General features: G+C 39.1%; 1 protein-coding gene across 1 annotated transcript in view; it reads right to left on the reverse strand.

Annotated features, from left to right (window-relative positions):
* The window catches only part of Hao1 (hydroxyacid oxidase 1), a 50,293-nt gene that overhangs the window by 14,129 nt on the left and 8,334 nt on the right, over positions 1-27,830 (reverse strand). Inside the window, exons 3-4 of the mRNA XM_034495705.2 lie at positions 12,769-13,024; positions 5,547-5,722 (exon numbers count right to left, since the gene is read on the reverse strand). Coding sequence (XP_034351596.1) covers positions 5,547-5,722; positions 12,769-13,024 — 432 coding nt within the window. The remainder of the gene's footprint in view (positions 1-5,546; positions 5,723-12,768; positions 13,025-27,830) is intronic.

Here is a 27,830-nt window from a genome sequence, read left to right on the forward strand (position 1 = left end):
TTTCATAAAAAATGGGTGGATCCTGAAATGATTATTAACTAAGCAAGGTGATGTAGATTCACAGAGACAGATATGCGTGGTCTCTCTCAAATGCAGATGCTAGCTTCAGTGTATATCCATCTGTAGAGTGAAAAATTATAAAGGCCATTTTATGAAATATGTGTAGATTTTTCCGCCTTACAGAACTCGGAACTGAAAATAAGATTTCAGGCCTTCACATTCCAGGTGAAGGACACTTGCTGGATTACATTCCCCAAGCCTTGCCCAAGGCAGGAAGGCATTCCTGACTACAGATAAAGATGCTACCACCTAGGTGGGGCCATAGCCCTATAGCCGGAAAAAGTAAAGATAGTAATCTGAAATGGCAGAATAGGACACAATAGCATGGTGAAAACCACATTTTTGAGAAGAATGAGTGTGCAGAGCGATCTCACATGACTCTAGATCATTTGGGCTAGATTCTCTGAAATGTTCCACTGTTCTTGGTTACCCCTCCCTTGGTCTTCCCAGTGCTATGTTCAAAATTTGTAAAACAACCAATCATGTGTAAGTGCGCGAAAATGCCTTCCTCCCCCCACCCCATGCTATAAAAGACCCTTTATCCCACCACATGGGGCCAAAAACCCTGCTCTTGGAGCTAAAGAGCTTGTCGTTTTTGACCGCCAGCTCCCCCCCTAATAAACCTCTGCTGATTGCATCCAGGTATGGTTTCTTGTGATTTTTGGGTGGTCGCGATTCCGGAGGCTTGAGGAAGGGTCTCCCGAGCATGGGGGTCTTCACATCCATGTGGGTTTAGGCCACAAAAATAGAAAGAAGAACATGAAAGCATGAAAAGAAGGAGCGGCAGAAGAGAAGGAAAGAGATAGGACATGTACTATGTAAACAGAAAGGAGGGTGGAAGGTGTAAAAAGGTAGAAAGTAGACCAGGGTGGTGAGGGAGAAAATTGGGATAGAGGCCTAGCCAAACAGGTACAAATTAGGTTCTAAAATCTCAGAATGGAACTCAGCAATATCTTGCATGCTAACTAAAAAGTAAAATAAAAAAAGAATTGAAATGTGGTCTCTCCTGACTCAGTAACTGAAGTTTTACTTTAACCTTTACAAATTTATATAGTCACCTGTGACTGACAGATGCCACCACACTTGACATTGCAGCCATAAGGATATATGGTACAGTATGATGTTAAAAATACAGATGTAGCCAAAATTACCTTTTGACGTGCTGTAGCTGTCTCTGGTTGTCTAGATATCAAACCAAATGTATATAAAAAATGTAACTAAGATTGTTTAAGTCCAGAGCTGAGCATATGGACAGTATCCCATTTGCCTTCAAGTAGCCCATCAGCTATGTGCGCAGAGAATCCCTTGCCTTCTCTGAGCCAATGTCTTAAACCACCCAGTGTAGACAATGATCCACATTATATGGGTTTGTGGAGTGAAGAAGTTCGGTGTTCAGAAAGTGCCCACGACACATTAGACCCTCAGATATAAAGAAACTGCTACTTCTTGGGATGAAAAAGAGTAGGTGCTCCTCTATTGAGCAGGTAGAGAAAGTTGGACAAGACTCACTTATGGAATGTTTTGAAACAAGGAAGTCATACTTTAGTCAGGATAAAATTAGACAGGCTCTTCCATTTGAAGAAATGACACTTTAAAAAATAATGCCATCCAGATCACTGAGAGCCATTTTCTATGTTCTCTAGGCACTGCAAGGCCATTGGACAAATGAGAGAATGGCTTGCTATGATGGAATTATGAGTGTGTGAGACAGGAAGAAACATGGTCAGATAAAAGGGTTTCTTATTTGTTAATTGCTTATGAAACTTTCCCATGAGTTTGTGTTTTAATTTTTAATTTAATTATTTATTTCATAACTCAGACCAAAAAGCTACTTAAAGGGTCACAATGTTCTGACTTAGCAAAATATTTACAAATCATTGACATTTTCACTAATCCTCAGAGAACATGATGTGGCCTTCTGTTTTTGTGCTTTTGTCCTTAAGTAAGTTGAGTGTTTAAGAAAGACAATCATTAGGGCACAGTGTGCTGTCATTTCATACATTGCTTTACATGTTTAAACTACCAAAGGCTAGTTTAAATCCCATAGAGCTAACCTCAAACATTTGGGGATTCAGAACTTGCATAAGATTAAGAACTAAAATATTTTGGATATGTGTCAACACTTTTGAAAATAATCCAGTGATGATGAAGTAATATTAGTTAAGAATTTTCTAACCTAGTATATGTGGAAAGATCTAATTAGAGAAGTGTTTCTTCAAAGCAAAAACTCATAATGAAAGTGAAAAATAGCCAGTTTAAAAAACAAAAGAAAGGAAGGAAACTCTAAGAAGCACTAAGAATTTGCTTATAGATTCTGTTTGTTCTAGGGAAGACAAAATCCTGTCTGAAGCACATGGTTGAAACTTTGTTAATGTTCTCCCAGGGCAGATTTTAACCACAGCAACAGACTACATCTCTCATTCCAATTTGCATCTGTTAAAATGCAATTCCCAAAATGGTAGTAAGGGTGGATGCTTCTAGAACTTCCCAGCTACCAATGGCGTCATATTCCCAAACCATAATCTCTGTTCTTTTGCTAAAAAGAAAAAGGAAAAGGAAAAGACAGGAAAGGAAGAGAAGGGGACAGGAGGAGAGGAAGGCGGAAGAAAAGGGGAAAGGAACAGGAGGGGAGGGGAAGGACAGGGGATGGAAAGGAATGTTCTCATTCCATCCACACAACTTCTAGGTGAAAACGTGTGAATTGATGAGAACTGGGCTTCTCAGAGCTGCCTTAGCTTTTCCTGTAGTTCAGGCTGAGCATATGTGTTACTTGATACAGTTGTTGTCATGGAGATGATTTTTGTTTAATAAATAAGTGAAATAAACAGTTACAGAGAAACTAGACAGTATAAACTTTACATGTATGAATAACTTCCTTTCAAACCCTACTTTCTTCATCTTGCCTCTTGAGCTCTCTCTAATTAGATAGACTCATTGTTTTCACCAAGCATTTTACCTAGTAAACACTTTATCTATTATATTCTAAATATTGTGAAAGCCTGGAGAAATGAGCCAGATGATCCATTTGGATACAAAGAGAGGTGGTGTTGCTGGGGGTATAGAGTGGGGGCAGTCCTAGGTACAGTGATTGCAAGTTACAGATCTAGTTGTGCAAGTGGCTTTCAATAGACCACTTGTTATCAAACCTAAGTTGGTAGATTTGCACGATATGCCACAGGATAAAGTTGTATGAAATGATGTAAGTTGAGAATCCAAAACTGTGATGCCAGTTAAGTGAAAAGACTTCAGAAATGACCTTGTTATTTCATCTGCCCCCTGTTTAATTGAGTCAACCTGGGAACTAGAATACAATTTCATTCATCCTTATGTATTCAAGCTAGTTCCTCTAGAATCAATTGTATTCTTCTTCTAATCACTTGCACATGCCCAGTCTCTTGCTAGCATTATTCTAAGTTTACACACAGTCAGCCCACACAATAGCTATGCTCCCTGACTCCAGAATGGTGACTGCACATGGTGTGAGGGTCATTGCAGCAGGCATGAATGAATTAGGATGCTAAGCCTCCTTAAGTCGACATTCTTTAGCTTGAGTATGTATTACCTAAGTTGTTACCTACAGCTGCTTTATTCTACTAATATTTCACTCTGGAACAGTCTGGCTATCTGATAAAATTGCAAAACTCATCCTGGCAACTTTCACCCTGAAATAGGATTATTTAGCCTACCTTTAAATTACTTGATACCACTTGATATCTACTGCAGTCTACTCTCTAGATCTCTATCTCACCAACGGAGTCTTCTCTATTTTATCATACTCCAAATGCTTGCCCAAATATCTGTCTCCTGTAAAAACATTTGTAATTTTGGTCAAGGCCATCAAGTTGTTGTATTTCAAAAGTTAGCACAGAACCACCATAATAAATGAATAACTAAGTGGATGAATGAATGGCACAGAACTTCCAGGCTGAATTTCTTTTGTCCCCACTGTTGATTATAGCTGTAAAAATTAGGAGTAATAGTCATTACTGGTAAGATAAGTGCAATTAAAGCAGTGTGTGATGCAGGATGCACACTGAGGTGTAGAATCCACAGTAATTCTGTTACAACAGTGCTCAACAGGTAAGAATATAACTTACTTTTAATCGAAAAGCAAAAATTAACACTGAGCTCTGTTTAAACACTCCTCCACTACTCCAGAGTAGCAGTGGACTCATTTTCTTCCTTTAACCTTCATGAGCTTCACTTCTATATAAATTATATGATAGAATCAAAGTAGATGACATGCACAGAGTTTTAGACTAGGAACACATGACATGAATAGGGAACACTGACTATTCTTGCAGAAGACATGGGGTTCAGTTCCCAGTACCTACACTGGCTCACAATTGCCTATAATCCAGTTCCATAAGCTCTGATGCCTGCTTCTTACCTCTGAAGACTCTATGCACATGGAGTGCACATATGGACACTAAGGCATGTGTTCAGGTTCAGTTTGTATCTTTAGATTCTTAGGTTTTAGTAGATGCTCTCATATCAAAGTTTCTTACTCAAACTCCTTACTTTAAACTTATTTTGGGTAGTTTCTCTAGGACTGTATCTTCTTTTTAAGATGTTTTAAGTATTTTTATAGGCAAGAAGACATTTCTATGGATGAACACACTACTGAACAGTCATTATCATCTTTGTAGTTTCCAGGCAAATTTAAATACATGCAAATGCCAAATTCAGAGCCTGATTTCTTAATACCCACAGCTTAGTAACTTGGAATTTTACAATATTCTACCATTAATACCCACAGCTTAGTAACTTGGAATTTTACAATATTCTACCATTCTCCAAAGAGAGACTCTGTAGAGTCTGACACATTCAAAAATTAGTCATGGGAAAGAAGGCAATAAAAAGAAAAAAGTTCTCCTGAAATAATTCTGGTAGCCACAGTGCCATCCTTGGAACTTCTCTTTGGACTAAGATCAACTACTATTGTCATCAGATAAAGCCATGAGCTCATGATGTTCTGTTTGAGTTCTGTCAAGCTCTGTGACTCAGTAACAGCTCCAAAATAAGGCAATGACATTCCAATGTTTTGGAAAAAATTACTTTCTATTTAGTCAAAGTCCAACTCTATTACAGAATATTGCCCATAATCAAGAGATTTACTAAAGCCAAAAGAGAGAATTGGATGTCTAGAAAGATTACAGAGAGATCTCAGTGGTTAAGAACACTGACTACTATTGTATAAGATCCAGGTTTGGTTCTCAGAACCTATAGTGGCTCACAAGTGCCAATAACCCAGTTCCATAAGATCTGATGCCCTCCTCTGACCTCTGAAGGCTCTATATACATAGAGTGCACATACAGACATGAAAGCATGTAGACATACATAAATATTTTGGGAGAGAAATTGGAGCTTATACTTCTTTCGATTTACAATATCATTTGTTCTATCAAATGATAGGACATCTGCCATGACTTTATCCATAAATGATTGTAAAATCAGTGTGTAGCAAAGTAGAGAAATGACAAACCTCTCAAAATGCCCTTTGCAACAATAGGCAGTGATGTCAATCGTCTGAGCCACTTAATATCATCCCAGCTGAGAGATGGGTCTATGGCTTGTGTCACATATTCAGCAAGTCCACTGTTGTCTCCAAAATTCCCCTTAGGAGAAAATGCCAAATCATTGGTTTCAAAGTTTTTCATCCTAGAATAGATACATAGAATTTGAATTAGAGATAGTTTATATCTGACTTGATACATGGAATAGGAATTAGAGACAGCATATATCTGACAGTGAAAATAAGGAAAAGAGTCCCCCTTTCTGAAATATACTCAGCCATTTATGGGTTGGTTGTCGGCAAGTTTTCTAGTTTGATGTAGGAATATGTTCTAACTGTAACCATGCAGTGATTTCAACTATCCACCTAAAGTTTACTTTACATCAGTGTTTTTATTCAGACAAATCGGTTTTGATTATCAATATGTGGTCATGTTCAAATGTTTCCTGTTTCAGTCAGTTTACAACTACAGACAATAGACTGGATGCTATTTTCAGCCAGCCACACAAATTCAGCATAATAGAAACCATTTGCTTTATGGTTTACAAAGCCCTTTTATATACTCATGGTTGCACATTTCTCCTTTTGAAAATCTCTTAGAAGGTAACATTGAATCACCACAACTCCTGTTTTGTACAGAAAACAGTAACTCACATGCAGAATGAGGTGACCAAGAATAAAACTAGCTCAGGACATTATTAGGGATCTGGTCTGGATCATTTGACTGCTGACTATATATTCTTGGCTTACATGTGTTGAGCTGTAGGCTTTGATGGGGATCAAGAAGTGTCCCTCAGTTCCCTCCTGTCCTCTCTGGTTGCCTGGTTACTAGTTCAAACTCTTAACTTCTAAAGAAACTTAACAAGAGCCTGGCTTTCAAGTGATCAAGTGATCACCAACCATCATTCTTTCTTGTGTGTGTGTGTGTGTGTGTGTGTGTGTGTGTGTGTGTTTGTGTGTGCATGTGTCTGTATGTGTCTCTCTGTGTGTGTCTGTGTGTGTCTGTGTGTGTGTCTGTGTGTGTGGTGTCTGTGTGTGTGTGTGTGTGTATGTCTTAAAGCCAGACTTTATTACCACACAGTAAATTGGAAGTGTCATTTCCTGCCCCTCTGCGTAGAATTACTCTGAGATATAGTATGCATATGATCCCAGAATGTTCTCACTGGATTAGGTGCTTCACCTAAGTATGTTGCCTACAGTCTTACCAGCCTTCACAAAACCTTTTCTGTTCCCTCCCTCTCCTGCTTGTACTTCCTTATATGTTAACATTCATCATCTTCTGAAATACACTGGGCCAGTAGCTGTTTTGTTCCCAGGGAACCACAGAGTAGACATGCTACTGCTGAGCTATCAAATTCTTCTACTCTAATTTGTTGATCTAGTTGACCAAGTGGTTCTCTAACTCATGACCAGGATTCTACTACTGGATCCCCTATGCTTGATATTCTCTTCTTTGCTCTAGAATGCCTTTCTTGGATGTATCTGGACAGTGTCCCAAGCTAAAGACAAAGTTCACTCTGCTTGCAGTTCTGATCATACCCCATGGATGACTGGCAAAGTGGACATGCAAATGGCCCCTTCTGTGTGGCTGAGCAATCTACAGTCCCCCATTAATTACACATTAATCACATGAAAGACTTCTCTTGAATCGCTGGAACTCAACTTGCTCTCCTACACACTTTAACTGAGCTGTTAGCCATTCTTGTGTGAGGACACAACTGTTGGATTCATCCCAGCTCATTCCCCTCCCCCCCCCATCTCTGTCACTGAATGCAGCAAAGATCCTAGAGCCATGACTAAAACTGCATGTCTGCAGATGGAATTATCTAGGAATTTTATTTTCAAATTACTTGTAGATCTTCTTTTGATACAAAACAGGTTGATACTTACTTTACACTTTTGGGGCATTTCTGCTAAAATGATGGATGGAGTAGTTAGGGAGGACAAACCATCCCATGGACATTAACTCTCAGTTTCAAACAACCCTAACCAAGCCCTTGTATCATGGCAACTTCCTTAGTAGAACTAACATACTCCTGTAGATTCATGGACATAAGACATAAGCACCCTGAAATACTTGACGCCCATATAGTTATTGGCTTTTAATGAAATGCTTGAGCTTTTCCATTTGTCAAAGCACTTAGGGTTATACAGTGTGTCACAGTCCTAGGCCTTCTGTGGTCTCCTTAATGTGAATTAAATTAAGCTTTCTGTTCAATAAGTATATTCTTGGGAGAGAAACTTATCCCATTGCATCAATAATACTAAACTCCAAACATAAATAATATTGTTAAAAGAAAAAAAGCACAATCTATGCCATCATCAGACAAGGAGGGGGAAAAAAAAGGGAAACCATCTGCATGTGTCCCTGCCCCCACTCCAAACAGGCAGCAGTGCTTCAGCAGGGGCGGGTGAAAGGGTGAGATGGATAGGAAAAAACAGAAACATGGATAAAATTATATAAATAACTGTTGTTATTCTTGGACCGTGCAATGCAGATCAACACTTGAATGAATGTTGCCTTACAGAAATCTCAGGGCACAATGAAGCCTTGTTGTTACTCTAAACTCTGTTCAAAGCCAGAAGCCAAGAAAAAGTTTTCAGATATCTTGACAGAGAACCACGACAGAGTGTTTTACTGATGGTTCTGAAAGAAACTGCCAGGAATGCTATTTTTATTCAGATTGTGACATATATATATATATATATATATATATATATATATATATATATGCATATATGTATATAAGATAATATATATATACATAAATGAATATATGTATGTATATAGAGACATTATCCTTAAACCTTAAACTACCTTCTGATATTTATTCTGTAAGGAATGAAAAATACAACATCAAAATATTAAAACAATTTAGAATTTAATTTTCAGAATCCTGAGCTGGTAAATACCACAAAGAGATCAATTTTCTTCCTTGTAAAGGAATTGTTATCCCTGGAGTGGCTCTTGATATAGTTTTTAATCTAACATAGAAATTGGCTTTGATTTTAGTAAGTCAGTATCAAACAACAGTAATAATTACTAAAGTTAAATACGTTTAAAGAAACTAATAGTCTAATAAGAATGAACATTGATAGTAACATGATTTATAAATATTGATAATGTAATACTAAGAATAAAGCCACATCTCTTTACTGAAAACTCCCAAAATAAAGTAAAGCAAAATACAAATCAGCTAAGTTTGCAATTTCATCAGTACAGAAAAGAAAAGAAATTCACAATTCACAGGAGATGAGGACAGGCAGTCAGCCTTTCTTCTGTGCTTAGGAAAGCACAATGTTTAGAGCATACCCTGGTTACTTCCTCCTCAGTGTGGCTGAGTGATCTAAAGATAGACCAGAACCATAAAATTGGAGTTCTGATCCTGTTCAACTTTTTCCTAGTTATCTTATATTGGGGAAATCCCATATGAATTAATAAATTTCATATGCTGATTAAACAGTTACATGCCAAACACCTACTATTATCTGTCGCTGTTTTAGATAGTTAAGGAACAGCAGTAAAGAAGAGAGTAAAAGCTCTCCATGCATCACAGAAACAACATGTAAATGTGTCAAGTCTGTTGGAATGTAAGTACAGTGTAAAATCAAGGAAGACAACGGGATACAATAGGAGGGAAACCAACTGGCTGAGGCTCAAATACACATGTTAAGTGTGGCAACAAGGGCAGATCTCATTGTAAAGCTACTATAAAAATGAACTCAATAAGGTTACATTTATTTTGTCGTTGCTGCTGTAACAAATGGCCGCAGACGGAGAGATTTACAATGTTGCAAATTTGAGAGCTGGTGATTTGGCTTAGCTGTGAAGAACACTAGCTGCTTTTCCAAGATCCATGTCCCATTCCCAGCACTTACATGCCAGCTCACAACCATCGATAACACCAGTTCCAAGGGACCCAATGCCTGCTTCTGACTTAGTGGGACACCACCCTGCAGAGATACACATGCAAGCAAAACACTCATATACATAAAAATAAACTGGAATGTTACATATGTATTATATTTTCAATGGTTAGAAAGACCAAAATAGTTTTCTGTGAGCTCAACTTAAGGTAGGTAGGGTGTCCAATCTCTTTGTTTATCTAGACAAGAATAGATAACCCCATATGTTCTCAGAGTGGACAGCCCAGCTTCCCCGAGCCACATGATTCCAAACTCTGCAACTCCTCTGCCCAGCATGAATGTCTCTCCCTAACAAAAGCTCTTCATTGCATATAATGTCCAATGCGATGAAACTGGATCATCTCCCATCTCAAGATCCTTAACTCAGTCCTTTCTGCCAAGTTCATTTTTCTGTGGAAGGTATTGGGTTCCAGGATCAGGTGCGGATGGACACCTTCTGACTCAGTGTATATTCCTAACAATGATTCGCTCTCGTCACTTTTCCTTAAACTGTCTGGGACCGTGGAAGGAGGGGAAAAGACAAATATTAACCCAAGTAATGAATGATGTCCATGGAGCATGGGCAAGGCAAAAGGCCTCTGCCTCACAGGCTGCGGAATCCGTGTGGTAAACTGGCTTTATTTTATCCCCAAGAGAGGACTTCCCTTCTGTCTCTTACTTGCATGGTTTGTAAAGAGCACACACGCATATGTTTTGCATATAGACCAAGTGGCCATTACCAACCCTCTGAACTCTCTCTGCTCCCGGGTGCCAAGAGTCAGGGCCCTCCCCTCCACCCGGGCAGAGGAAGTAGCAAGGGCTGGAAGGAGCCAGGCTTAGCGACTCATTCTCCCCTGGATTTCCTGTCTCCCTCCCTTGCCAAACCTCACTTCTGAAAAGCAGGCTTCACCTTCTATGAGTCAGGTCAGTGCAAAAAGAAACTGATTTCATATCGGGCTGTTCACAGATGAATTGGGGGGTGGGGGTGGGACTGAATGAAGCCTCAAAAGGAAGGCTTGACCTCCAGTTTGTGTTTGTTGTGTTCTGTCTTCTAACAGAATGTGGATCACTGAGCTGCTGAGCAGGAGCCACTGGCTGCCTTGATGCCTTCAGGACAAGCTCCCCCAGTGTGAGGCTCAGATGGGGTGTGCCCAGCTGCAGGATTTTTTACATGTTCCCCATAACCTGGATGTGTTGCTCGCGATTTGATCTTCTTCAGAACAGACCTGTGACAAGCTGGGCCACTCCTGTGAACACTAACAGCTGAAAGGAGTCTTTGTTTCATGGCTCTCCACATCATCTGGGCAGAAGTCCAGAGGCAAAGGAAAAGGGGGGAGGGGGAGGGCCTGCGGCTCATCATGCAGTCACCCTGCGTTGAGAAGCAAGGGGTCCCAGTCAGGATACAGGACAATATTCTCCTGCCCACAGGACTAGATACCTATGCCTTTGCTACCCAGAGCAGGAAGCACAAAGCAAACTCCACTGTTCTATCACTATCACAGTTGTCAAGAGTGATGTCATTAGGAAAAGAGGAAATGGGACATTGACTCACAAATGACCAAAGGGAAATACGAGTGTTTCCTGAAGGAAACTGTGGCAGTGCAAAACCAATTATTTTAAAAAGTCTATTAAAAGTAGGCAGTCAAATTAAAGAAGCTGAGAACAGATTGCATAGTAGAGAAGTTGGACGATGTTTGGTCCCTACATCATATCTAGGCAGCCTATTCATCAGACTTGTTGCCTAGTTTTACCAGCAAGTCTTTCGTTAGCTTACTTGAGGTACCACATACAAAAATGATATCCACAAAACATGTCTGGGAGTGACGAGCATTCCCACTGATTACATCACTAGTTGACACACAGCACAATAGCAAAATCTTATGTGAGGTACTTTAAAGTCTCTTAAGTATGCTGGTGGCTACAGTAAATTACAGTTTTGTGGTCCTTACATAAGTCTTGGCACTCTTGTCTATAATGCACACTGAAGTCACATTTCCAGTGATCTGTCTTTGTTTTGGGAAAACCTGACTTGAGCTTTGTTTCTGTTCATTTTGAATTCCTTCAGAAGGTAAACAGAGGATGCTTACATGTGACTTCCCTTGTTTTTATTCTTTTATAGTTCTTGCATCTTTAAAGCCCTAGTTGTTTCAAGCACAAACAAAATGTCGACAGAGTAGGCAGCGGCCACTTTGGAATGAGCCTAGACTCTCTGGAAGGAATCCACAGTCACCCGACATCAAATATCATCCACTAACACAAAAGTTTGATGTCTGTTTAAATATATATAGTCCCAAGGAACGCCACACATCTATCACTAATCATATGAAAACTGCAGAAGAGCCCCTTTTGGTTGGTATAAAGTATGGAAAGAAAAAGCAATGGGGAAAGATGCTAGAGCTGAAGGAACCTGGAGTCTTCTCACTGAGCTCCACTGAGGCCCTGGCTTTGACTCAATTTCCTAAGATGCTACCAGAGAAGTCAGAGTTCAAAGTCAATAGAAGTTTGAATGTTCTGATGAAGTATCAGTTCAACTTTAGATGATTTGATGCATGGTTTTTGTCAACATGAATGAGTGAGTGAATCAATGAGTCTTGATCCATGGATGAACCACAAGAAAGAGGAAGAAAATGAAGTAGAAGATAAAGGATCAACTTCATGGCTTCTTCTGCCTCCATGTCTTTGTCCTTTTTTCAGTCTTTCTCCCTCTAGTTGTTCCTACGTCAACTAAAATTAAACAATGAATGTGAGTCTTTGGTTTCCACAGAGAAATAGGGTACCAGCACCACAATAATAAAACTGTGACCTATACAAAACTTATCTGTATGCTGTTTCATATTTCTCGAAAACTTTAATGCACGTTGGTAATAAAATCTTTTGACTTTTACAAATATACAGTAATCCCTCCTGCTGGAATAGCTCAAATGTGTGGCATCCCCAAGCAGATGTATGGCAGTACTTTCTCTAAAACAGGAAGGCAATTATTTCCAGTGAGACCCCTTTAATGATAACGTTAATATCTCTATAGTTAATGTCTTTATGGAGATCTATTACTCTGTGCTATCTACTTGCAAACTGAAAGAAAAAAGGAGAGAAAGAAAGAGAGAGAGAGAGGGAGGAAGGGAGGGAGGGAGGGAGGGAAGAAGAAAGGAAGGAAGGAAGGAAGGAAGGAAGGAAGGAAGGAAGGAAGGAAGGATGATGGATGGATGAAAGAAAAGCAAGCAGCTTCTGGAGGTGGCCCATGAAAGGAAAAGAGAAACTCCACTTGGGTCTGTGAGATCATTCTTACCTGAGCTGTGGTGGCAGCTTAAACCTGTTCCGCACATCATCAAAGCGATTGCCCAGGTAAGGGGTGTCCACAGTCACAAATATGGCCTTGTAACCCATCTTCTCAGCTCGCTTCACTAGCTGCCTGCTGACCTCACGGTCTTTGTAGATGTACAGTTGCATCCAGCGAAGTGCCTCAGGGCCAGCCTCTGCCACTTCTTCTATTGAGGAGGTGGCCCAGGAACTCAGCATCATGCCAGTTCCCATGGTCTGACAGGCTGTAATGAAAAGGGAAAAATCGAGGTAGACCTAGCACAGCTCCTCCTCCTAAGACTAGTGTTTCATTCAAGGGGGAAAACCTCTGCAAATACAACCTGTCAACATGAAATCAAATCTTTAAGCATAAATACATAAAACATGCATTGAATTTCACTCTGTGTTTATTACATCATTTGAAGAAGAATAAGTAAATAACCAAAGATGTGTTATAGCTGAAGGTGGAAACACTAAAAGCAACCTAAATGACTATCTTAGGGTACTGGTTATAGTATATGTAATATACTATATTAATATATAAACATTTTATATATTAATATATAAAATACATACAACCATTAAAGATAGCACTGTTGTGAAGGATAATTTTATGTGTCAGCTTGTCTAGGACATAGTGCTAGATCAAATAAATCTGGATGCCATCATGAAGATATTTTTAGTTGAAAATAACATTTAAAGTAATAGTAGAATTGAACAAAGCAGATAGCCTGCTGTTGTATGGACTCAAATATAAAATATGACTAATCTCTCCCAAGGAAGAAAAGGAAATTCTCCCAGCTGACTGCCTTTGAACTTGACTTTAATATTACCTTTCATCAATTCACTAGCCTTCTGCTTAGTCTGCAGATTTGGAGTTTAGGTGCCACCATGATTATGTAACCCAAGTCCTAAAAATAAGTCTCTATTAAATAGTGGTATAGAGATAGATGATAGATAGATAGATAGATAGATAGATAGATAGATAGATAGATGATAGATATAGATGATATTGTTATCTATATTGAGAGATATATCTTACTGACCCCATATCTCTGGAGAACTCTACTTGCTATAATTATAAAATACCTCTAGGGCTGGAGAGATGGCTCAGCAGCTAAGAGCACTGGCTGCCCTTCCAGAGGTCCTGAGTCAATTCCCAGCAAGCACATTCTGTATAGCATGAAAACATCAAGTCATTCTCTCCACCATTAACCTCTTTTACACCTATTAAGGAGACAATCCCATCACCCATGTTCTTTTAAGTCTTCCATCTGTAATGGGATCTGATGCCCTATTCTGGTCTAGAGACAGCTACAATGTACTAATAGACATAAAATAAATAAATCTTTTAAAAAGTACTTTTAGGTGCATCTTAATACAATAAAGATATGTGGATAGATTTTTAAAAGTCCAAAAAGTTGCATTTATTACATAATTCTATATTTGTACAAATTATAACTCATCTAAACGAACTAAACATTAACGAGTTATAAAATCCTGGTGAGTTCAGGTTTTCCTTCCTTTCCATATTTCTGAATTTCTTTTTTAAGTGTTTACTAAGACACATTCTACCTTTTTGCCCCCTTTAAAAATGTCTGCATTAGACATCAAAAGCAGATTCATCCTTTTGAACAAGGTAGCATCAGTGAGAACATTGCTTTGGACGACTTAAAAGAACATGGGTAATGGGATTTTCCCCCTAATAGGTAGTAAGAGTGTAGTGGAGGAGAGGCTGATTTGATGTTTGGATGCTATACAGAGAATTCCAGGAAGTAGAGTGCAAACAACCATCACTCATATATGAAAGGCCACCTTGTGTCAAATGGGAGTGAACGTACTTGTCCAAGTGACATTCACAAGACAATAAGGGGAATCAAGTGAGGTCTGTTTATAAAGTATCTCTGAGAGGGTCAAGAGCTTCCATGTTCAAACTTTAACCAGCAACCAGATTTTCCTGGAAAGCTTATAAAAGTGGGCCTCATGGTCCAACCAACAGTTTCTTATTCCATCGATCTCTGTTGTACCCCAAAGAGTCTATTACTCCAGATATGCTGCTGCCATCTATGCTGGACCCTACTAGGACACCAAAATATTAGCATCAGCTCATGAGATTAGAAGTCTAAAATTCAAGTGCTTTTAAAGTGGCTTTGGTTTTTGAAACATGGACCTTATTTTTCCTTTGATGGTATCTTCATCTCAAATAAAATATGTGAGCTGAAGTGTACCATGCCTTTTTTGACTGTGTTCATCCCAGAAGCTTGTTTGAGAATTTCTCTAATAGGTTCTCATGGTTTGAAAATCACTGTCCATAAGAAACACATTTTGCTAGATAATAATACATCTGGATCCTTGTCTGATTTTCATTAAATTTAGCAATGTGGAAACAACACCAGAGGGCACTGAGTACTTGAGTCAGAAATTCGAGCTATCACATTACCACAAAAATAAATAAATAAATAAATAAAATTTAAAAAGAGAAGTCCTGATGATGTGACCTAACTAATGTCACACAGAGTTGAGCAGCAAAGACAGACAAAAATTCAACGTGCCTATTTGTTTATGACTGGTGTCCATGATTGTCTCCGGTAGCCAAGCACAGATAAAAGTATTTCCTCACGAAGGGATGAGCAAAGGGGATATTCAGAAAATTGGGGACCTTCATGGAGTTAGCAGTGCATTCAGTCACAGCTCTGCCAGTGGTAACATGGAAGTCTTCAAGCACTTTCTTTAGCATATTAGAAGTATCTACAGGCATTGACATTGAGCTTGTGACAATGTTAAACAACAATGTACAAATCACCAACACCAAACCTTCTGTCAGCATTCTCACACACCTCTCTATAATCACTTAAGTACAGACGTCTATAGAAAATAGGGCAGTCCGTGCCTCCAATTGCTCCCGCCTGCTCTGGAGCTACCCATCCTCCTCTAATGTTTTCAAACTTACTTTTGCCCTCCAGTGCTGGAGCTCAAACCCAGGACCTGCTAGTTCTGAATGCTGTCACTGAGCAATGGTCCCAGGCATCGTGTTTATTTTTCAACAACTAACATTATAGGGGCTGAAATCTGGAGGTGAGGACCATAAATTCTACAGTTGTCTCTGGTGGCAAGAATATGACAAATGTTAGTGATTTAATAAGAGCCTACTGGCAACAGAGGGAATAGCAGAATCTGAGCATAATGAATCATCTATTGAGACAAAGCTATTACAACCAGGAAAAAGTACGGAGACATCTTAGGAGGTTCCCTGCTTCATGAACAGACATTACTGATCGCTCTGATTCCTATTCACTTTGTGATGACTCTTCCTGCACAAAGGAAATCACTAATGCAGTACTGCTGTTATTTTTCAACACATTTTTACATTAAAGTAAATTAAAGGCCCATTTAAAAGTAGAACTGAAAACGTGTCTATTAAAGTAAGAGTAGATCAGAAAATGACATTTTGATTCCAGTGTATTGAAATTTACCCAAATGCCATCACTCATCTCTTTTGTGAAAGCTGAGGTGGGAAGTTTTCAAGTTTAAGGAGAGCCTGGATTTCCTGTTGCAACAGAGCTCGTTTAGGGCCAGTCTCAGCTAAACCTGATCTCAAAAAAGAAAATTAATATACTTCCATTCTAATAGGTAAGTAACCATAGCTGTGAAGTAATTGTTGTTCCGTCCGTGGTATCCTTCAAATGTACCAGAATACTTTATTTTACCGTCAGTTCCTCCCATCACCAATGGTTCCTTGGAGCTTTTATAGACAAATGACTTCTATAATACCTGGCACACTTTGCAGCATCCATGCCTGTTACACCATAAGATGCTGGTATCTAAGCATCACTTTTCATAGGTTAAATCCCTTTGCTGTACTGAATACTAATGATTGCACATATCACCTTCTCTCAAATGGATAAAGATAAATCCTTCTAGCTCACTGGACATTTTTGGAGATAAAGATTACATTTTTAAAAATTTTAAAGTACCTGACCTGGGCAAGCTTTGCACCAAAGTTCTAGACAGAAAACTCCTCTGGTGTTTTGCATACATAGATACGTTCATCCTGTTATTCCCAAGAGGTTTTGAGTCTCCCTGTGAGGTCTGAATTTGTGACCTGCCTCTCTCAAAGGTAGATTTAACTCTACAAAGGATAGACTTCAGCTTCCCTCTTGATATCCCCAAATGGTGGCTGTTCATCACTCGACTGTAAGGTGATTTTGCATTTTCACAAGGCCACTGACTGCTGAACAGAGCTCTCAGATGAGCCACTGTTGCTATGAAAGCACAGCCTGACTCTTTCCAGGGGTGAAGATTTCTAATACTGCTCCAGGGTTGAAGATTCATTCATGGTAGTCAATACATTTTAAAGATAACATATCCAGAGTTAGGGAGACAGTTTAGAGGCTAAAACACTTGCAAGCAAGCCTCATGACCTGAGTTCAATCCCCAAACCCCACATAAAGGTGGAGGAGGGAGAAAACCAATTCTACAAATTTACCCTTTGACTGACATGCACACACACACACACACACACACACACACACACACACACACACACACGCGCGCGCGCGCACGCACGCGCACATGCACAGTGATAATAATAAATTTAATATAGCATATCTAGGAGAATATACTGCCAAGTAAATGGGAATCCCATGTGACCTCTTGGAACTTTTGGTTTCTTATTTTTACTGCCTCTTTTTTTTTTATCATCCTGAAGTTATAACTTCAAAAACAGAACCCTAAAATATCAGGGGAAAGCTCTTTGTTTCCTTGGTCTTGTTGTGCGTCCCAGTCTGAACTGGAATTTGATGTGTATTTTAGGTTGGCCTTGAATAAGAGACTCTCTTGTCACTATGTCACTATCTCCTAAGTGCTGGGATTTCAGATGCATGGCACCATGTGCAGCTAACCTTTTGAACTAGAAACTTAAGCGTTCTTTGGAAAGTTGGTTAGATGGTGTTTTGCTGGGCCAAATATGTGAAGGAACGTTTAGCTGAAGTGGACACAGGTGAAAGGCTAAGGCAGACTCCTGAGAAAAAAGTTTGTAGAAGCAGGCACAGGTGAAAGGATGTTTTGCTAAAGCAAGCATATGAAAGGACACGTGATAAGAGACTCTTCACTAAGGACATGCATGTATTGGTCTGTCTTACACTGTGTAATTGAGCTCCAGTTGTCCCGACTCCATAAAAAGAAACACACCATAAGCTTCTGGTGGTGTGCTGCGGCTTGCTGTGGTTTTTTTTTTTTTTTTTTTTTTTCCACTTCCACAGACTCTGACTGATTGGCAGTAATGTCAGCTGAGACAGATGCACATCCTGGAGGACATGTGATGTTTAGAGGGAGTATAAAAAAGGAGTCAACAGATTGTGCTGGAGAGGGAGGTGCTGAGCTAGGCTTGCTTATAGAGCTAGCTGTGCAAAGTTGGTCTCCAGTCTTCACTGGTCTTTGCTTCTCTGAGAGAGGCACAACTGAGAACTTCTCCTGGCATTCCTGCTGGTCCCTCCTGCTGGCTTGTGTTGAGGCTGAGGCCTGGCTGTCTCTGCTAAGTTGTGCCACCACTGCTGATTCATGTTTGCTATCCCAACTCTACAGAACTGGACTGCTGGTATATTCGTGAGTTGTTTGCCAGTGGATGGAGCTGCTGCTGCTGACATCTGTGAACTAAACTGCCAATTTCCAGACAACACATAAAAGAGTTGCTTCAAAAACCCTTTCTAAACATGTTCACATCCCCCATATCCTTTCTTTGCCACTACCTCTGGTGGGTGGTGGGCTAAAAGGGAGGTTAAAACGTTTTAAAACCACCATTAGAAGTAAAGCATTGAAAAAAATTAAGTTACAACTTTTATTTTAAATATTTACTTATTTTTAGTTTATACCCATGAACATTTGGCTTGGAGATACACATACACACACAGGTGTTTGTGTGTGTATGTGTGTGGGGGGGAGTTGTCATATTGTTGCTTGAGAATTGAATCTGAGTCCTCTGCAAGAGCAACAAGTGCTTTGAACCAATAAGAATTTCTCTAGCTCCCAACTAAGCTTTTGAAGTCTGTGTACCTGTGTACCTTCCTTCTCTTTATTGGGCAGAAGCAGTCATTTGTTATAGCATTGCTCTGAAGAAAACTATGACACTCATACATCAGCAAAAGAGTCAACAGTATGGTCTCATACATATAGGCATTGAAAACAAAGAGATAGATAGATAGATAGATAGATAGATAGATAGATAGATAGATAGATAGCTTGGAGAAGATACTGATGCCTTAGAGTGGCAATAGGGGATAACAAGTTGAGCATCCAAGACATGCCAATAGCCCCAGCTTTCATCCAGGAGGCACATTCCTCATGCAAAGTAACTCTAAAAGTAGGCAGTTGTTCTGCCTACTTTAGAGCATCACTAGACAGTTATTTAAATTAAGACAGGTCTGTGAATATTACCTCTGAATGCTAAGGTCACATGACTGAGATGGGTTAGGTACAGTAATTTCTACCACAATATGGTAAAGGAAATCCAAGAGCACTGTCAGACTCTTCATATTTTATCCGAGACATGCTTTTTAACATCATCTTAAGGTAAAGTACCCCGTAGTCAACAATGTTTCTTTTTTTCATATACATATACTTATGTATTTCAATTGACAGGTGGTAATTGTGTATATGATGGTGATACAATGTGATCTTTTGACTTATATGCTCATAGTAAAAGATAATCAATTATGATAGTAACATATGCCACTAATTTTGTCATGAGAACATCAAAAATCTGTTCTTCAAGGTTGGGTGTGTAGCTCAGTAGAGAGTTGAGTACTATGTATAATATGGCTTTGAGCTCAACCCATAGCACTAAAAAAAAAAAGTTTAAAAATCCTATTCTTTCAGCAAATTTTGAAATACATATCATTACTCAGAGATCGCACAATAGCTTCCCAATAGCTATTTCTCTAGTCTAAACTAGACTTTGGTAGACACCTTCCTCTCCCCATTCTCCTTCTAAACTCTGGCTTCTCATTTCTATCACATCACCCTAGACTCTGATATACATCCTTTCTCCATCTTCATTCACCCAACCACAGCTTCTAATTCCTATCACTTTACTCTATAATTCTTTAATATTTCATTGTGTATGTATCCACACCACATTTTTTTATTTGATCATTCGTTAATGGGATCTTAGGTTCTCTCATATTTTGAACAATGCTGAACTGAACGTGAGATTACAACCATATATTTAGCATACTGATTTCAATTTCCTTAAATATTTCAAAAGTGGGATGACTGGGTCACATTGTAACTTTATATTTTAGTTTTTAAGGGGTTTCACTGACCTACAATACCTCAGCACAGCAAAGAAAACAGTTACCAAGAGACTACCAGTGGACTGGAAGAAAACATGGGCAACCCATATGCCTGACAAGGGGCCATTATCAAATGGATATGAAAAACTCAGTTCACTAGCAAATAAACAACCCACATACCAGGCTGCAGAGTAATGATAGCAGTGCTGTTCTCAGACCCACCCAAATAAAATGTCTTTACTAAGGTTAAATTATGTACACTAGTGCAGGACTATTCATGAGGTAAGTAGTAGGACCCAGGAAGCCGCCATCCGGGGAAGTATTAACTACATCCTCACTCTGTGGCATTTGTAATTGGCTGCGTAAGAACTGAACTAATGTAAATCCTGAAGTCCAATGTACAGTAGCTTATATAACTAGAAACAAGTTAATAGATCAACAAAACAGGACGGGGAGGTCTGCCCTATGGCTGAGCAGTACCTTTGGGCCCATGGATTTGAGACAGGTTTCGCTATTTCAACACTTAATAAAAATGTTTCCTTCTGATCTAGCTAATGCGGATTGTGAAAGAGTGAAGAAGGGATGCCTTTGTTTTGTGGGGATTATAAAAACTTGGGTTCCAAGTCCACCCATATAGAGTCTGCAATCAAAAGGGTCTCTGAATGTCTTTCTCTCATGTACTAGAGTTGCTGTGTTGTTCGTCCTGAGATCAGCGGGCTCTTGGAAGACCTTTACAGTCTTCTAAAGGGCATGATTTCCATGATGTATCTTAATCAGTCCCTTTGGGACCTGTACAGAGATTTCAACCCTGGTTTTGTCTATCCTTCTAAGGCTTGGTGTCTGAGGAACTATATAGATGTTGATGAACTTCAGATTCTGACTAGCTGACCTTAAGTAAGACCTGAGATGCACAATGCTTCAAAGCTGATGAGTATCAAGGCTGGTGACCATTGATCATTCCCTGAGAACAACGTAGTATGTATTTTCTTTTTGCAGTTCATATCTCAGTTCTGGATAAAACTCTCAGAAAATGGGAGAAAAACTGACTAAGGGGTAACAGAATGGGCATTAACTCTCACATGACTTGAGGATTGTTGATGTCAACTTGGTAGCACCTCTCTGTTTTCTGTTGCCCCCCCCCCGGGGAGGGGCACGGGTCACATGCTATATTTCTTTCCTCATTCATCTCTTACTATTTTTGCATGGAGGAGTTAAACTGCATGAGAGTGACTAGCCTCAGTTCATTTAACCATCACTAAATGTATTTCATAAGCTGATTTATCCATCATTTCCCCAGCTTCCTAGATTTCAGATTACAAGGATACATTAAGGACTGAATCCAAATTTAAATATCCAAAGATGGAAAGAAAAAAAGAGTGGTTACCCAAACTGGAAAATTACAATTTACCAATTATAAAATAGCTTCCAAATGTATAATGTCAAGTCCAGCAGTTTTATGAATAGAGTATTAGGTGATCAAATAAAACAAAAGCTCATCGTGCTTATGCCTGACATGAAAAAAAAACAAAAACAAAAAAAAAACACAAAAACAAAAACTGATAGACCTGAAGATTTCCATCTACAGTCACACCAGTGAAGTTATGACTATTATTCAAAACATTAACTCATAAGAGACCCTCCCATACTCTGACTGAGGCCCAAACATTAAGCAATTTGAAGTACCCTGATTTCAAATGCTTTATTTGACCATTATCTCTCTTTTATGGGGAAAGAAATCTGAGTTTTCAAAGTTACATTTTTTTTTAAAGAAAGAGAGAGAAGCAAGAAGAAAGGTTTAATTTGTTCAAAAGTTCTAAAACATTGTAAGATGCATTTGATTAAAATGCTTCTACAAAACTTAGTCACCAAAACATCTGCGCTGAAAACGAATTTTGTCATCTGCACAGGAAGTCCTTGTGTAATGGGGAAAATATGCAGTGACAGAGTACCAAGCCACTGTGTGCTCTAAATTCAAGGTCTGACATGCTGAAGTACTTGTAAAAACATACACCTTAATGTCCGTTTGCATGCGTCAGCCTTTCATCTTGCAAGGACTCAGGGCATGACCAACGTTGCAAGAGTGTCTCAAAGTATTATTAGGCTTCTCTGGAAAAACAGAGTTCTGAGGAAATTAACTAAGTGAACTGCAAATTACACTCAAACTATTTAGAAATGGTAAAACAAACCTTAACATTTAAGGACTTTAATCAATTTAAGTACTTTAAACAAAGGTGAGGAAAACAGGCTTAATCTAACAATTCCTTTAACATGACTTGTTCTCCGAATTGAAGCAGTACATTTTCCAGGATCACACTAGCATGCCACTGCACTTTGAGACTTTTTTTGGTTAACATACAGAAGTGTGTGTAAAGACCCATCAGATCCAGTGACTCATTAGACCTACCTGTCTTGTTCCAGCCCATCGCTAGAGTATAACACTGTGATACAGTAAAACATCACCTCACCTGCTTGTCATTCTCCTGTACTGAGTGGTCCAGTCCTGATATAACTAGCAGATAATGAGAAAGAGACCACCTTGCAGTCAGACACCTCCTAATGAGGAATGATTTTGAAGTTCACTAAGCATCTCCCTGATGACGTCAATCAATTCTCACAGCTTAACTCCCTCAGTGTTGGGACACAGTACAATCCACTTGCTCACTGTCACAAGCCAACATCCACTAAGAAGTCACAAATGCAATCTCATGCTCTACACAAAGCTACTCAATTGCTTACATCTCTGTAGCCAGTCCTTAATATCACTTGATGATGGTTCTAATTATAATACAGCCAGATTCTAATTTTAATACTCATTTTTTGATGAACAAACTTTATTTCCTGAAGTTTGATTTTGATACTGAACTTACCTTTCAGGAAAAAAAAATGGAATTTTAGCTTTTATGAATTTTTAGACATGAAATTGTTTAATTCAGGTTCTCCTTAACTTACAACAGGTCAGCTTATGGTTTCCTAGTTCATGGCAGAAAGAAAATACTATGCAATCAGTAGGACCTATACCTCAAACTTTGAACCTTATTATTTTCCCAGCTCAGCAATTGTCAAAATGCTTCTCTCTTGCTTGTGCAGTAGCTACAACTGCCAGTCATCAAGAGAAAGACAGGACAAACAACCCATGTGAACTGCTAAGCCGTGGGGTTCAGCAAATTCAGTGTGTTCCATGTGTTTTATCTCAACAATATTTACAACTTAAAATGGGTGTATCAGGATACCATCTATAGTTAAGTCAGGAACATCTACAAGCAATATAGTATAGTAGTCTTTCATATAGTGTTTTTATATTAGTGGTGTGTGTGTGTGTGTGTGTGTGTGTATGTAGTACATATGAAGTGTGCTCCACCCATTACTTTTGATTGCTGGAAAAGCAGAATCAAACCATAAAACTGAGCTAAAATGGCTTGAAGTAAGGATTTTTTAAAAGCATGGACTGGTTATTTTTGTATTTTTAATTTACTTGTTGATATGCTCAATTTTTTACCAAAATAAGATACTCCCTTCCAAAGGATTAGCTACTATAATTTGGAGAAAGTGTGAGGTGATTGGTTCCCCTTTGTTCCTAATTTTGTTTCTTCTTAGTAAAAATGGACAAAATATTGGGCAGAGTTCAGAGAGAGAGAGAGAGAGAGAGAGAGAGAGAGAGAGAGACCTAGATTAAATTCTTTTGTCCACCACTGACTATTCCTTGCCCATACATCCCCTTCTCCACAGTCAAATGAAAATGGGAACAGGCCCATTTTGAGGAGCAATGGCAGAGATGTAAAATCCAAACATTACACCTAGGACAGCAAATACCCTCCACTTTCAGAAAAATCAAAAATGCCTTTTTGAACAAGCCCACTGCTTTGCCTGGATTCCGTAAAACTGAGAACAATGAAGTTCTTTTCCTAGTAGGAATGTTGAAATGTATATATCTCCCTGGTCACCTAGAAAAACACATAAATATATAAATCAATAAAACTTTCAAAACTGCATCGTTTTGAGTTGGAAGCAAAGGAAATGACAATGTTTTCCTGCTGAGTGCTCTTTCCGTCGGTGTTAAGGCTGACCACTTAATCTCGGAAAATCCAGAAAAATCAACAGCTAGAACGCGCTCCTGTGCGGCAATCCATTCTCTGGAGTGTGTAGCTCTTTGTGTCTTTCTCTTCCACCTGCATCTTAATAGGTGGCCAATCACAGCTGAATCCCAAACTTCACTTTGGAATGTGTTAGGCTCAAAAAGAAAGTGTTCAGATTTAATAGTTTTATGGCCCATCAAATCCTGTGTGATAGCCTCTAATTGCATCCAGCGGAGGGGATTTTGTTAAAAAACTTTTTTTTGACAGCTTAATAAGAATTTGCTAATATGCTGAGCATTCCTGGAACACATTAGACAGTGGTGACTTTCTCTATATAAGGTCCCAGCACTCCCTCGTGTGGTCTTTGTCCACATAACAAGCCATAAATATAAGTATACACAATTTTTTCATTATTTATTCCCCATGTTTGAAGCCAATAAATAAGTAGGCTTATGCACCTCCATGGAAAACGGTAAAGCTTGATTGTGGTCACTATATGCATACAATGAGAGAGCTTCCCTGGTAACACCTGTAACATAGCAACAAGCATTTGAGAAATCAGATTTGAGTCTGAAGAGATAGCTCAGCTATTAACAGCTGGGCTGACCATGAAAGAAACAAGAGAGATCAGAGTGTTCTACCCACCTTGCAAAACAGAAACTGAATCTAACTATATCAGAGTGGTCTACCCATCTTGCCATACAGAAACCAAATTTAGTTTGGTTTCTAGCACCTAATTTATCAGCTACTAAGATTGATGATCACTGTTTGCTAGTGCCTTTAATATGTGAAATACAGAAGTGATTTCTTCCTTGAAGAATAAAGACAAAAAGGAAAAAGGAAAAGGAGAGGAGAAGCTAAACTCTCTTATTTATAGACGTTTACCATTCACTAACTATTAGAACAATCTCCAGTTCTTAAAGTGGATTAATAAGGTTAAACAATGTTTTGCAGCAAATCATTTAGTCACAGCATAATGCCTTAAAAAATTTTTTTGTGGTGCTCCCTGCCACACCCCTCCACTTCGCAAGAGTTTTAGAAACTTTACTTTCTGTTGACACATAATTCAAGACGACCAAGTGATTACTAATGGCTTTCATTTTCTTTGGTTTATTCCTTCTTCTCAAAAATCAAAAGTAAAACTGCTATGGTTTTGATTAATATTCTTAGACTGGCACATAGGGCTTGCCTTGGGCCTCTCGCTCCAATTCATGATATTGGGAAATATCGGCGGCTGACCAGTTTATCACAGTCAGCATGGACTAATGGGATAAAAACATTGAGCAAAATGTCACCCAGCCTCGGTTTCTGCACTAATAGAGTTAAACACCAGACCTTAGTGATTTGGGTAGATGTGGTTTAGGATAGTGTTAAGCAATAGATGAGACAAATTTAAAAACCTGAGACACATCAATGGTTCAATAAATGTCAGTTATCTTTCCACAGGATTTGAAGTATCATTTTCTGAATGTCTGAAATATTTACCAAATATTTATCTGTGTCTTCACCACGATTCAAAGATAAATATCCTTCCACTCCTATTCTATATCCCAGGGGTGCATTGTGAGAAACAATCATAAGTGCACACAGGTTCCCACCCCGTCCAAGCTGTCCAACCACTGCCTTAGACCACACTTTAAAAAAGATGGAAATCCAGGAAAAGGTTTGAGGCCAACTATGTACTTTGAACTGTCTTTGGTAGTTCGTGAAATTTTAAATGTGATTTATTCAGAACCATTTTTTCTTTTTAAGTGAAAAGATCATTTACTCTCCTCGGAACTTATCTGAACTTTTGTGTTCTGTCTTCTTTGATTTCTTTCTCTGGCTTTGTTTCTTGGATATTGTGATGATGTGATTATTTTTGTTTTGCTAAGTAGCCCTCCCTACCTGCTACCAACTCACTGCAACCCCCACCCCCACCCTCCATCTCCTGATGCTGCGGTTGCAGGCATGAACCACCATGCGGAGATAGTTTTGTTTTGCAGTTTTCTCACAGACAGGTTTCCCCTCACGTATTGTTTAGCGGTGAAGAGCTTTTCCTAAAGAACTTTTTTAAAAATATTAAATTCACAACAGCAGGCATGCTCTGTGATGACTAAGTTTCTAAGCTCCTTCAGAACAGCCCCAAGCCTCTTGGGACATGGTGTGCAAAAACCCTGGGCTTCCTTAAGCTGCTCACTTTATCAGTGAGGAAACAGTAACCCTAGAAAGTGACAAGGAGCGGCCCTAAGATGCAAAAGCAGTTAGTGGTGAATTTGCACATAAATTAGTTGTCCTTGCTGAACAGCCGGGGACAGTTGTAACCCACAAAAGTATTTGCTTTGGCCCACATGGTCTTGCCCCAACTAGTGTTTTAAAGGATTTTGATTTATTTGCTAACATATAAAAACAAGAAATTGTACATAAAAAAAAAAAATTGAGATTGCTGGCTTCTTTTGAGCTATTTGAAGAGCTGGCAGCCTCTCCTCACTCCCTCAGGAACAGTCAGCTTAAGCAAGTTCACGGCTGCCCCCTTGGGGATAAAACAGGCAATCACTGCCTTCATCACTGAGCACAGAGTGTTCGTTTCCTCACCTCCTCTATCTATGTTCATTCAACATCAAGCTTAGCCTTGAAAGGTAATTTTTGAGGTACTTGCATTAAGTGGAAGACAAAAGTATTAGTTCAAAAACAGAGTGGTTTTCATTATGATAAGATGTGAGTGGAGTGTGCTTTCCTGAAAGAGGAAGATTTTGAGAACCTGGGGGTCTGGGGAGCAATCGATCTAGTGGCATGCTCCACCTCTGTTAGTTTTTCTAGAGATTATTTCACGACTCCACACTAGAATGCTTAGAATGTAGAGCTCTGGCTTACATCCAGGGATTAGCTGTTCACTACAATGTAAAGGGCCCCTGGGTTTTACCGGGTAACCTTGTATGCATCCTCATTGCATCTCAAAATTTAAAATAAAATGTGTAGTGCATTCTAAAACCATCAGACCATGGGAAAACAGGGAATTCTATTTGTGGATCTCCGTCATACCTATTTGAGCCCACAGTGGTGACAGGACAAGGTAAAGGGCCCTTGAGTCAGATTCTAGGAAGAAATCTGGAAATCACACAAGGAATGTGAGACTGTGGTGCTGTGGCCATATCTAGAACTGTGATGGGAACATGCTAATTTCACAGGTCGGCCCTTTCCCTGTGGATGTGAATGACCCTCATTTAGTCTCATTTGACAGGCTGATGGGGACACTTTGTCCTGAGATCACAAACTAACCTCTGTCCTTTGAACTTGGCCCCAACTTCCTATCTTTACACATAGGCTGTGTCCCTGGAAATACAAAATTTAGGGGCCAGATAATTAGGAGGTTGACAAGACTCTTCCATGGTAACTTGAACAGACTTCACAGTATTTTCAAAGATCAGACTTGGATTGTCTAATTCTTTCTGGGAATAATAGAATAAATTAATTAATAGATTTTTTTGATTCTGTGATAGTTCTCTGCATTTCAGTGAGTAATTTATCTACTAAACATGAAGGTTGCTCCACTCTTGCTTAAGTTTCTTGTGGCTAACTACATCCTTCACTGAGCTATTATCTTGGCCCACATTTCCTCCAGAAGCTAACAGTGTCAGGAAGAAGTTATGAATTCAAAACCCCTAGTCAACGGCAGCACCAGCTCAAGGGCCCCTCCTTTTCCTGCCAAA

This window comes from Arvicanthis niloticus, chromosome 2, assembly GCF_011762505.2.
Source record: "Arvicanthis niloticus isolate mArvNil1 chromosome 2, mArvNil1.pat.X, whole genome shotgun sequence".
Lineage (NCBI taxonomy): Eukaryota > Metazoa > Chordata > Mammalia > Rodentia > Muridae > Arvicanthis > Arvicanthis niloticus.